The sequence below is a fragment of the Tenrec ecaudatus genome, chromosome 16 (genome assembly GCF_050624435.1).
Source record: "Tenrec ecaudatus isolate mTenEca1 chromosome 16, mTenEca1.hap1, whole genome shotgun sequence".
NCBI lineage: Eukaryota > Metazoa > Chordata > Mammalia > Afrosoricida > Tenrecidae > Tenrec > Tenrec ecaudatus.
This window is the reverse complement of record NC_134545.1, coordinates 11,738,297-11,751,046: the sequence shown is the minus strand read 5'-3', so window position 1 is coordinate 11,751,046 and position 12,750 is coordinate 11,738,297. Positions and strand designations below refer to the sequence as shown.

Sequence of the window (12,750 nt, the reverse complement as noted above, 5' to 3'; positions counted from 1 at the left end):
TCTAACCTGGACCTGGCCCGTAGCTGCCTTTGTCTGTCCTTTGCCTTGGGAGGGCTCGCATTACGGAAACATCAAGAGAAAACATAGCAAGGCATGTGCACTTGATCATGAACGGATGATTTGCCCCGAGTGATTCTACAGGACGGTTTCTGAAGACAGGGATGGGCTTACAGTACAACAGCCAAAACGTCAGACGCCAACACACCGACCGTCGTGTAGCTGGCACAGCAGCGGGCGATGCAGCAGGCGACTGTATGCCAGCACGGACAGCAAACACCACTGCCCCCAGAACTCTCAGAGGGCATCCTGATGTCCCAGGACAGCTGATCTGTGTGTCCTTTGGGCCGTCGATGCCACGTCAATAGCCTTCGTCAGAACCTTCGTTCGGATGCATTGATAGTCCTCCTGCCCAACCGTTGGGGCAGAGCATGCTTCATTAGGGCTGCTTGCGCCCGGTCCTCTCTCTGCCCAGGCAGGGGAGAAAAAGGCTGTGCCGGGCCCCCGCCCAGCCCTGCCACTCTCAGGAAATGACACTGGCTCAGCTGTCTAAACACATCTCGGCAGGCTGGCACGGACGAGAGAGTCTGAGGGCACACTGAGTTGGCGAGGCTTTGGGGAAACAGCCAGTCTCCTCACCTTGGCTGGCTCAGCTGGGACACCCTCCCCGGCGAGTGAGCGAGTCGGCGACCCTTGCCAGCATTACAAAGGTGCACGTGCCCTCTGGCCGAGTGACTCCCTCTCAAGGAATTTATCCTCTCGTTAAATACACCTGTCCAAGTGCCAACTGGGCTCTTTGTACAATGCCATTCACCCGGGCCCGGTCATTGTGAGACGCTGGCAGTGCTTCAGGTGTCCCGTACGGAAATAAAATGATGGTGGCGTGCACACTGGGGGGTCAGGCAATTTTGCAACAAGGCACAAGTACTCCCTGTACTTGCTACTTAGGACTTGACCACCAAGAGAGGCGGAGTGGGACAAGTCCATATGCATCACGCGTGCCATTGGTATGAAAAACTACGTGTTCGGCTTGGCCCACCCCGGGGGCAAAATGCCGCCAAGAAGATGCACAAACACGATTCCTGTCACTTGCCTCTCGGGCGCGAGACTGCTTGGATCCACGGGCAACGCTCCCAGCAGCAGCAGACCCGGAATCAGGTTGGGTATTGCCTTGGGCCCATCTGCTGCAAAAGACCACTTTAAGGTGTTGAAGTGCGCGGATGGCCCTTTGGGGACACAGGTCCACCCGATCCAAGTCGCACCTGCATGTACACGTTAGACACCGAAAAAGGAAGACCGGGGAAGAATTGATGCATTTGTATTTGGGGCTGGCAAGGACTACGGACCGGCAGAAACACCAACAGATCTATCTGGGAAGAAGTATGGCGGCCTGAAGGCTTCTTAGAAGAGTGGACGGTGAGACTGTATTTCATGTACTTTGGACATGCTGTCAGAGAGACCAAGCCCGGGAAGAGGACACCTTGCTTGGTGAAGGAGGAGGAGGGGGCCAGTAGCCAGAAAAGACCCTTGATGAGGTGGACTGGCGCTGCGGCCACGACAAGGGGATCAAACGTAAAAACCACCGCGAGGATGGCCCAGGATTGGGTGGGTGTACACAGGGCAGTGATTCTCCACCTTCCTCATGCCGCGACCCTTTCATACAGGTCCTCATGCGGTGGGGACCCCCAACCAGAAAATTATTTCCGTTGCTACTTCATCACTGTCATTTTGCTACTGTGGTGAATCATCACGTAAATAGCTGATAGGCGGGGTGTATTTTCATTGTTACAAATCGAACATCGTGAAAGCACCGTGATTCATCACAAAAACAGCATGTAATTATATATTGGGAGATACTGAGATCTAATTATGGATAAATGAAATTTCGTCTTTGAGCATGGTGTAGCATGGGTAACAGTCTTCACGCTGGGTACGCTTAGGTGGGTCTATCTGCATGTGGGCGGACTCATCAGGAGACGGATAGAGGAGCCGTGTCTTGGTTCCTAAGACCACTGGAAATATGTGTTTTCTGGAAATATGTGTTTTCCTAAGACCATTGGAAATATGTGTTAGGCGATTCCTGTGAAAGGGTCATTTGACCCCCCAAAGGGTCATGACCCACAGGTTGGGAACCGCTGACATAGTGTCACTACGGGTTTCAAGCTTGAGAACAATGGTGAGGCTGGCACAGGACTGGGTGTACCCGGGGTCACTTTAGGTTGGAAATGACTGGACACCATAGTAGGTGAGGAGGGACACTGGGTAGCTGGGGCCAGGGGAGCAAGTGGAGCGTTTCACCAGGCACCTCTGCTGTGGGGCCAGGTGAATGCCTTTCCCGTAGGCCCTGGGTAGAGGGGAGGGTCCAGCCCTCAATCACAAAGCGTAGAGCAAACCCCTTCGAATCTGCCCAAAACATGACGCAGAAGAAAGGCCTGGTAGGTTGTGTTTCCAAAAGGTGACCCCCCCCCCCCACCAGGCACGCTTGGTTCAACTTAGAAAGAAACAGGGTTGCCATGACCCGGCTCGGGGGCAGCTGGGTCAGAGTTTGGTTTGGTTCGAATGCATTTCCCGGTAGAAGCAGAATTGGGAGCAGGAAGGTGGCAAGCTCACAACGACACCAAACAAAAGCCTGGCCGCATTCATGCCCGGGATGAGCACACACTGATGGCCGCACGGTGACTGTTTCCATCCCAACACAGCTTGGGACTTGGCTTCTCTTCCCTCCATGCTCCCGCCCACGGCGCCAGGGCAGGGAGCTTCAGAGCTGCTTCGCCCCCCACCCCCCATCCCTTACCTGTTCCTTCTCCGAGTAGGGGTTGTTGAGGACTACAGGCATGTTGCCCTTCCCCCAGAGGTCGTTGAAGACGCGGTCGTTCTCCACGCCAAGGGATAGCGGCTTGTGTGACTTGCCATCCAAATCTCTGAAAGGCAGAGTGCAGCAGGTGAGGGGAGAGGTGGCGTCAGAGTGACTAGCTGGCAGCCCTGGCCCGGAACCCCGAGTGGGCTCAGAATCTTGCTGGCTCGCTTACTCCACTCTCTACGGGACCACAGAGGGTTGGGCGTCTAGCCTGGTGCTTTGCCAAGACGGCCAGCCACGTGCGGGCAGAAGGCAGTCCCTGGGGTCAGGCCTGGCGGTGAGCTCATGAGTGGGCACGGGTGGCTGGCACACCTTCCTCCTGACAGATGCAGCTCCAAGGTGTTCCTTACCTCTGCACCGTCCTGCATCTCACAGATCTGGGGGCACATGAAGTCCACCTTCTAGTGGAGCCCCAGGCTGTGTGAAACCCGGACGCTCGGAAGGGGAACCTGGGAGGGGTTAACACACTCAACCGCTAACCAAGAGGGTGGAGGTTTGAGCCCACCGGCAGACACAGCAGAGGAAGCACCTGGTTCTCTATTTCAAAAAAAAAACAAGTAACCTCAATCACGGAGAGCCCGATGGAGCGCAGTTCTCATCTAAGGCGCATGGGATTGCCAGAAGTCAGCACCGACTCCACAGTACTAGGCTTTTGTTTTGTTTTAAGATCCATGTGTCTTGATGGTGGGAAGGTTAGGAGGAGGGAGGGATAGGTAAATCAGGGGAGGCGTGGTCATCCCAGGCCTAAGGATTCGCACAATGCCAGCCATACAGGCATGGTTCTGGACACAAGGGAACATAGTTGCCAAAGGGATAATGCCCCCGCCCCCTGGCTTTCCCAACGTGCGCAGATCCTGAAGACCAAGCTGTTCCGAGTCAATGGGCATGGTGTGAGCACGGCGGCGGACCTCGCAGATCCCCACACGGAGGATGACCATGTCATTACACATCTGCCACGTCACGTGATATAACTGTTCAACACTGGGCCTCATGGCCCATTGACGCGGACACATGTCTGGAACCATGAGGCCCAGTGCTGCCCTCACCTCACCGCTTGACATTCTTTACGGTCAGACATGAGAATTAAAAAAGAAAAAAAAGAAAAGAAAAACATTTTCTACTATTGTCGTAAACGCAAAATGTCAGACAGCTGATAAGTGAGGGTACAGTGTACTGTTGATAATGATCAATAAACCACGCCCACGGCCATGGAGTCAATTCCAGTCCCAATACAGTGGCCCTGTGTGGGGTTTCCGAGACTGTAAATGCAGATGGCCTCATTGGCCACCTGCTGAGTGGCTGGTGGGCTTGAACTGCTGACCCTGCAGTGGGTTAAGAGTTCAATGTCTCCTGGAGTGTCACCAGGGCTCAGCTAGAGTTGACCGGGCACTTGGTAGGAGCCAGACACATGATAAGTACTTTACATGTATTTAAATGAATTTAGACCTTAGGGCACGTCTACGAGGTAGGTTGCCATCACTGCTACCACTGCCACTAGCACCACCAGCAACAGAGCCCTCGTGATGGTCGGAACATGGTTCTCTCTCCTCCTGACCAGTATGGCCATCATCATCATCGTCGCCACCACCTTCATAACCCTTCTTTTCACTGTCACCATCATCGCCACCACCATCAACATCATCTCCACCAACACCATCCTCATCCTGTTATGACCGCCACTATCACCGCCATCATCATAACCCCTTTTATTATCACCATAATCACGCCCGTCATTCTCTCACCACCACCCTCACCACCACCACCACCACCCTCAGCACCACCACCACCACCACCCTCAGCACCACCACCACCACCACCCTCACCACCACCCTCACCACCACCCTCACCACCACCACAACCTCCACCACCACCCTCACCACCACCTTCACCACCACCACCTCCACCACCACCACCTCCACCCTCACCACCACCTTCACCACCACCACCTCTACCACCACCACCCTCACCACCACCACCACCACCCTCACCACCACCACCACCTCCACCACCACCACCACCACCTCCACCACCACCACCCTCACCACCACCACCACCACCCTCACCACCACCACCACCTCCACCACCACCACCACCACCTCCACCACCACCACCTCCACCTCCACCACCACCACCTCCACCACCACCACCACCACCACCACCACCACCACCACCACCACCTCCACCACCACCACCACCACCACCACCACCACCTCCACCACCACCACCACCACCACCACCACCACCACCACCACCACCACCACCTCCACCACCACCACCTCTACCACCACCACCTCCACCACCACCACCACCACCTCCACCACCCTCACCACCACCCTCACCACCACTACCACCACCCTCACCACCACCACCACATTCACCTCCACCCCACCACCACCCTCACCACCACTACCCTCACCACCACCACCACCACCCAACCCCCCGTCCTTATTTCCTTACTACCCCAATCCTTCCTCTCTCCTCGCCATCACCACCAGGATCAGCATCCTCACGGGCACCGCTGGATGAGGTCACGGAGCTTCGGAGAAGTGAAGCCACTCGCCTCAGTCGCACTGCTACGGATGGCAGCACGTCCATCCAACTGACTTCCTCACATGACGTTTTCCTGGGTCCCTGCCTTGGGACTCAGACAGACTCAAGGGGAAGCTGCTTCTAGGCAAGGCGCCTCAGCCCGGCCGCCCTCTGAGATGCCAGGAGGGGCTCATCCTCGTGGATGAGACGGGGCTTTTTGTCAAAATCCAGAGTGCTCCCCAGTCCTGCCCGTGGGGGCTTCCCTCTGATTTCCCGATGGCTGGTCTCAAGTCTGACCCTCTCATCAGCTGTCCTGTGGCATCTTCTGTTCTCCAGCTCGGACGGTGCAGCTGGGTCTGGGGCCCTCTAAGTTCTGGTTCCAGGGGTCCAGTTCACCCTTATCCGTCCATCTGTTGGGTGTCCCCAGTTTCGAGGACTCCTGCTTCCCTACTCTGTCCATCATCTGCCCTCCCTTCAAGTGTGGTGTTGGGATGAATCAGGAAGCAGGGCCAAGTGCTCGGCCCCCAGCTGTTTACTCAGTCAGACACTCCCCCCACCCCGCTCTGCTTCCCTTAATCCTAGGCCAAAGTCAAAGCCACTTCTGTCCTCCTCCTGCCTGGGGAGGCCTGCAAAATTGTCAGAGGGAACATTCTGTTTCGCCCTCTTTTAAAATGTCATCCAAACACACCGGAGTGGCTCTTGATGACAGACCTTGCCCGAGCTGATGGCTCACCAGCGGGGTGATAAACAGAGGAGGTGTCTGCAGAGAGGCTGCTGGAAATGTCACTCGATCTCTAGCACCTCGAAACCTCCCGGTCTGATGACATCACGGGGCCTCTGGTGAGAAGTCAGCAGGGGAGGGGGAGGCGAGTGGTGCTTGAGCATCCACAGAGGAGTCCCCCTGGGGCCCAGAGCTCCGAGGACCTGGCCGTGGGTGTAAAGGACCCCACCAGCCAATCCCAGGGAGCAAGAGGCGGCCCTCTGCACCCACGAGGAAGACAGCCGTGGAAATCCAACGGGACAATGTGGCTTTTGCAGGGAAAGCATCTACGTTCGGTCAAGGACGCTTTAGCTTAAATCACGCATGCGCCGTGTTGTGAAGACAAACTGACTTTGCAGTTGGTGTGGTGAGTGGGGGAGAGCAGTGTTTAACAGAGGGCTGAGGAGGACCAGTGGCTAAGCTGGTCCACCGCGCCAGGCAAATCAAAGTAACGTGAGTTAGACACTGGCCCGTGAGTTGGCTGAAATAGCCAGGCTCCGTGAACACAGGCCCGACTTGTGGCATTGGATGGAACTGGGCTCAAGCCCAGGGCCCTGGTGGCACAGTGGTTATGTGTTGGGCTGCTGCCCCTCGGGTGAGCAGTTCCAAACCACCAGCCTCTCCGTGAAAGGCAAGTGAGGCTTTCCACTGCCACAAAGCAGCACCGTGCAGGGGCCCACACAGCGCCTTCTCCCCCGTCCTATCAGGTGGCTAAGAGGTGCAATCAACTGGGCGGCCGTGAGTTTGCCTTTTGAGTTTGGGGATGTGACTCTTGGCTGTGCTAGTTACGAGCAGGCAACTGGGGACCCCACACCTCACCCTTCTCGGCCTCTGTGACCTCATCTGTAACAGGGGTGGGAGGGGGGGACTATGACAGGGTCAAGTATGCGCCAGGGCCGGGTGGGTGGAGCGGGACCTAGCAGGGTGCTGCTCTGTCACACACTGGTCGCTGTTCGGCAGAGTTGGCGCGGTGGCAGCCAGCAACAATGACACGTGATTTTAGGGCTGCTGCTGCGATGGCGTTGTGAAGAAGCCAAGCAGACACCACCTGATGGAGCAGGGAAATTCCACGCAGGGGACCTGGGTTCGATTCCTGGTCAATGCCCCTCAGGCACGGCCACTGCCCACCCGTGTGTCACTGGGGGGCTGTGTGCTGCTGAGATGCTGAGCAGGTCCCCTCCCTCTAGCCCCTGGCCCTAGCTCCTCAGGCCCTCATGGTATCCCTGCAAAGCCCCTTCTCTAGCTGAGTCGGCATATCCAAGCTGAGAGTCAGTCTAACCTCCAATCCTTCCTCCTTCCCCGCCCGCCCTCCGCCTCTCTGCCTCCCTTGGTTCCACCAGGACCTGCTGTAGGCCCAGCTCTGATTTCAACTCGCTGCTGGGACATGAATCAAACGTGGGGCTTTAAACAGCGAGCCCCTCCCTCAGCATGAAGGATGGGCCTTGCAGACGGACGGCATGGCTCATTAAAATGCGCTCGCCAAGTCAAGTCCTTCCCTTGCAACCCAGAAGGGCTAGAGATGACCTCGGACACTGGCTTGTCTCCAAGGTTGTGTCAGGAGGGGAGGTAGCCAGGAGCAATGAGCCCCTGAGAGTGGGGGAGGGCCTATCACCCAAGAGGTCCTGCTGCCCTAACCGACTCGGGGCTCCCAGGGCATCTCGATGTTAGGATGCTGCCTCTAGCAGACAAGACTGAAGTTTCCCTTGGGACTCCAAGGAAACAGCCCCAAGTCTCCAGCAGCCCGATGGCTGGGAGCCACGTGCCCTGGAGCCAAGAGAGTGACAGACCCGTCAGTTCAAGTCCCGGCTTGGTGGCTCACTGGCCATGGGATTGGGGACAAGTACCAGTGCCCCTTGAAGCCTCAGCTTACACATCAAGAAAAGGAAGCAATGGAGATGGCCCACCCCAGGCTGGACACCGGGCACTGCCCTGGTTTCAGCTATGTTGTATTCTCTCTCAGGCTCTCTCCAAACCTGGTGTTCTTATTGGGAAGCCTTCGACGCTGAACCGGGACAGCCCCGTGGCCATAGGAGGCCTCGGGCTCGTGGCTGCACCTCTCAGAGCCGGGATGCCCTCCCCTGCAAAAGGACACTAAACCCACAGGCCCCGCTCTGGGGGCAGAATCCATTCGACCCTGGGTGGAGGCGGGGAGGCTTGTGGGGGCCCTTGGTAAGGTAAGCTCTCAGAAGGAGGGGCTATCAGGAGGCTGAGTGTGGCTGGCCGGCTGAGACAGATGGATGCTGGATCGGGCAGCGAGCCTGGCCTCCTTAGAAGCCTCCTTCGGGGCAGCAAGCTGAGTAACCTGGATCTGCTCTGACATCTTAAAGTGACGGCTGCCGGGGCAGAAGGTTCCAGAAGTCCCCTCCTCAGGTCCTGGGGTGAAACCGGCTCTGAGGAAGCATCTCTCCGCCCACAGACAAACGGGACCAGGATGTCCCCTGAGGGAAAGGAACTGTGAGGAGCAAGCTAAGACGTCTGTTTCCAGGAGAAAGAGGGAAGGGAGAAAATGAGGGCATGGGAACTTGGGACAGTCCCCGAAGCCAGACGCCGGTGTGACCTGGCAGTGGCAGGAGGACCCACTGGGGAGCCACTCAGCCTGACTGCCCGCATGAGGTGGGCACAGTTCTGCTGGGACATGTGTGGGGGCGCCCTGAGTCAGAGTCCACTCAACACTGGCTTCTTCATCTGTCTCCTCCGGGGTGGAGGCTGACTTGTGGATGAGCCAGGTACCTTCAGTAGAGGCCTGTGGGCATGGTAGGTCACCTGATGGGCTGCTCACGGCAAGGTCAAGGTCAGCCGTTTGAACCCACAGGGCACTTGGTGGGAGCAAGAGGAAAGTTTCCGCTTCTGCTGTGATCAACAGTCTCGTAAATTCTATGGGGGGCATTCGACCCTGTCCTGGAGGGAGGGGCGCTATGATTTGGGATTGACTCGATGGGAGGGAGTTTCTGAAAGCCCTCAACTAGAAACAGAGGAGACATAGCTCAAGAGTTCTTGCTAATGGCGTGCATATCCTGTTGCTCGGTGCTTGGGTGAGACAACGCTGGCTGGCTGCGTGTGTGAGCCTAAGACGGAATCTCCACCCGCACGGGCCGTCAGGTGCAAACGGAGACACAGGTTTGTGGTTTGGGCAGCTCCTGTGCCATCGGCAGCACCCCCTCTCTTACAAACAAGAAAACAAACCCAAACTCACTGACATGAAGTCAATGGTGACTTCCTGGTGATCCCCTGGGAGTTTCTTGTAGACAGGAGTAGAAAGCACAGTCTTCCTCCTGTTGAGTGGCCAGTGGTTTAGAACTGCCGACCATATCGACCGCAGCCCGAAGTGTAACCACACCACCACCTGGGCTCCTTTCCCCTCTCTCAGTCCCCCACATGTGGCTCGCACTTGACTGTGAACTTAAGAGGTTGGGGGTTCGAGCCCACCCAGGGGCACATGGAATGAAAGGCCTGAAGATCGTTCTCTGTAAAGCTCACACGTTAAGAAAACCCCACAGAGCCATTCTACTCAGTAGCACCCACGGGGGTCACTGTGAGTTGGAGAGGACGCGGAGGCAGGTGGAGTGAAGTGACTGAGGGAGATTCCTGGGCATGCATGATCCTGAGAGGATGCAGCAAGGTCCAGACATGCCCGCAACCAGGGGCCTCCCTGGGTGGCTGCTCCCTGAAGACGGGGTTTGAGCTTGTGTAGGTCTTGGGGGAGCCAGGCCTCTGGATCTCTGCCGGCTGGGAGCCCCCCAAGGTTGGGCTCTGGGGCCTGCCTCTTGCCCCTCAGGCCCATCAGTAGTCCCCCACCTGTGACTGGGGTCTACTCCTAGTGGGGGCAAGCTTCCCTGCCCAAAGGCATGTGCAGAAGAAAGGAGTGGGCTGGGGGGCAGTGTCTCGGTCAGTGAGGGTCCCTTGCTTCCCTTCTGCCCAGGGGTTCCTGGACAAAGCTTCCATCTTGCGGAAATTGGGAAGCTGAGAAAGGTCTGGGGTGCAATGCCGAGTCAGGTGGGTTCCCAGGGGCTGGGGGACCTACTTAAGGGTGGAAGCGGGGATCCCAAGTGGTCCTTCTAATATGCTGGGCACTCTCCGGCACATATATCGGCCCTTTGTCTGGAATGCTCTTCCCCTGGAAAGCTTCAAAGTTCATGAACACCCCCCTGCAGGTCTGGCAGTGTCACGTCCCAATGGGACTCTTGTCGCCCGCTGATTTATAACTGCACCCTTCCTCCACAGCCCCTCCGGACTCTGCTCAGCAACTCAGCACAACTTGTCTGGTCTCCCCCACTGCACAGCCCCCCCAGCTTCCGCACGACTGGGGATATTGGTCTCTTCCAATCACTCCTCTGTTCCCGGGGCCCGGGACACTGCCTGCCACCTCCCCCCATAAAACAAACTCACTGCCGTCATGTTGATGCCAACTCATAGCAACCAGGAGGCCCTCGGTGAGCATCTGTTGAATGAGTGAATGTGGCATGGGGGGTACACTACTCCGGGCAGTGGTGATGGTCTTGGGGCACTCGGGGTGCCTGGGAAAGGGTGTGGGCTATATTGATTTATATTGCTGAGAGGCCCTGGACTTGAGCCCTGAATAACCAGGGTCCTAGCCCCATCCTGGTTGTTCTGGCTGCTGGAGTGTCAAAGGGGACAGTGAAGGGGGGGCAGAGAAAAATCAGCCAGTCTGTCTGTCTGACCACCTCACCCATTGCACCTCCTTAGAGAATATCCGTTGGACTCACACAGAGGGCTGATGTCCAGCTCCTCCCTCCCAGCTTCTAGCTTCCGTCCCAGGTAGGGTCAACCCTGCACCCTGAGCCCATTTCCCGCACCCCCGTGGCTCCTTCCTTGTTTCCTCGCTGGCTGGGGCTGAGATGAGAGGCCGGTTTCGGTGGAGGGCACCTGGGGCTCAGCTCTCCCCACGCGCTCTTCCTAGGGGCCCGAGCATAATCCACATGTCTGAGTCAGCCACTCACCACAACGGCCTGCCTTCCTCAGAACACTCAAGGGCCAAGCTGTCCGGCCAGGAGACAGGCATCCTAGGAGCCCTGGTGGCATGGCGGGTTAAACCTGGCTTGCCCTCTGAAAGATTAGTTCAGACCCACCAGCCATACTCTGCACGGGACAAAGAGGAGGCAGTCTGCCTCCGTAAGAGCCTCGGAGGCCCTACCGGGCAGTTCGACTTGGCCTTGCTGGGCTGCCCAGGGCTGGGATTGCTTCAATGACCATGGGGTGGGTTTGGTGCAGGGTGTCAGGAGGTGTGCGTTGGTTAAAGACTGGGAGATGCCATGTTCACGGCTGTGACCATGAGTCCTGGGCTTCATGGCCAGGAACATACACTCTGGTGGTTTTGAATTGCTGACCTTGAGGTTAGCAGCCTCATATGTAACCCCCTATACAACCGGGGCTCCTTCACATCTAAGGGAAGGAAGCAGGTATGGCTGGGGGCCGGTGGGATGCAAAGGGCAGATGCCAGAGGGAGCCATCCCCATGTTGGCTCCAGGCCGTGGGCTGCACTTGAACGTGCACACACTCGCACACTAGCACACGCACACGTTTGCACACAGGTGCGGCCTTACCTTTCCACCTGGACCTCCGCATCCTTCGTCTCTGCCTTGGCAGATTCTGCCCCGTTGATCCCACTGGTGAGGAGGCTGAGCACGGGCTGGATCTCCCTGAGCAGGGCGCTGCTCTCCCCGCCTCCCTGGAGGCCCGCCCCGGCACTGTTCTTGGTAGCGTCCCCGCTCAGAGGCCTGGGGGCCAGGCCATTGGCATGAGCTCGTGAGCCGGCCTCCTGGCTGGCAGCGCTGTGGGCTCGCTGAGGCCTCTTCCCAGGGCTGGCGGCCCCATCGACTGCCAGCGGCTGCTCCTTGCTGGCTGGAGGCTGGTGGGACAGGTCAACGGCTTTGGTGGAGGGACCCAGGGGCCGTGTCACCCGGATGGTCTTGGGGGTCCCGTCCCCGGTGAAGGTGGTCTCCAGGTGCGTGGTGAAGCCCTCGGGACCCCTCAGGATGAGGACCACGTGGGTCTCGGAGGCAATGCTCCGAAGCACCTCCAGGGCGCTGTCGTAGCTGAGGTCCACCAAGGGGCGCCCATTGACCGCCAGGATGATGTCCCCGGCCTGGATGAGGCCGCTCTGCTCGGCGGCACCCCCTCGGATCAAGTCGGAGATGATCACGGGCGGCTTGGAGACCCTCTCCTTCACCAGGAAGCCCAGGCCTCCCACCTTGCGCTTGAAGAGGCGCACCGAGATGACGTTGGGCTGGATCTGCTGGACGCTGAACGTCTGCTCCTCCATGGTGCCTGGCTGCTGGGGGTCCCGCCTGAAGCCCAGGAGCGGATCAAGTCACGATGATGCCCCCAGGAGGTGCCAGGCTCAGCCAGGATGGCACGCAGGAGCCAGGCGGACGGCGGTGGCGGCAGTGGTGCCGCGGGCACTGGGAGTCTCTTGAAAACCAGGCTCGTCTGTGGGCTTCGGTGTCTTCTCTGGCTCTGACGTCAACCTGGCGTCACCCGCTCATTGCTGTCTGGCCGTCGGTGGCATGATTGCGCCCATCTGCCTCGCTCTTGTCTCTCTAAGGAAATGCTGGCTGAGCAGGTAGACGTCAGGAGACACTGTGGGCGC

The 12,750-nt window shown here is 58.0% G+C and overlaps 1 protein-coding gene across 1 annotated transcript in view; it reads right to left on the bottom strand.

The window, feature by feature from the left end:
• Nucleotides 1-12,423, bottom strand: part of NOS1 (nitric oxide synthase 1) — an 86,811-nt gene extending 74,388 nt beyond the window's left edge. The window contains exons 1-2 of the mRNA XM_075534646.1: nt 11,705-12,423; nt 2,792-2,918 (exon numbers count right to left, since the gene is read on the bottom strand). Coding sequence (XP_075390761.1) covers nt 2,792-2,918; nt 11,705-12,423 — 846 coding nt within the window. The remainder of the gene's footprint in view (nt 1-2,791; nt 2,919-11,704) is intronic.
• Nucleotides 12,424-12,750: the final 327 nt, after the last annotated feature.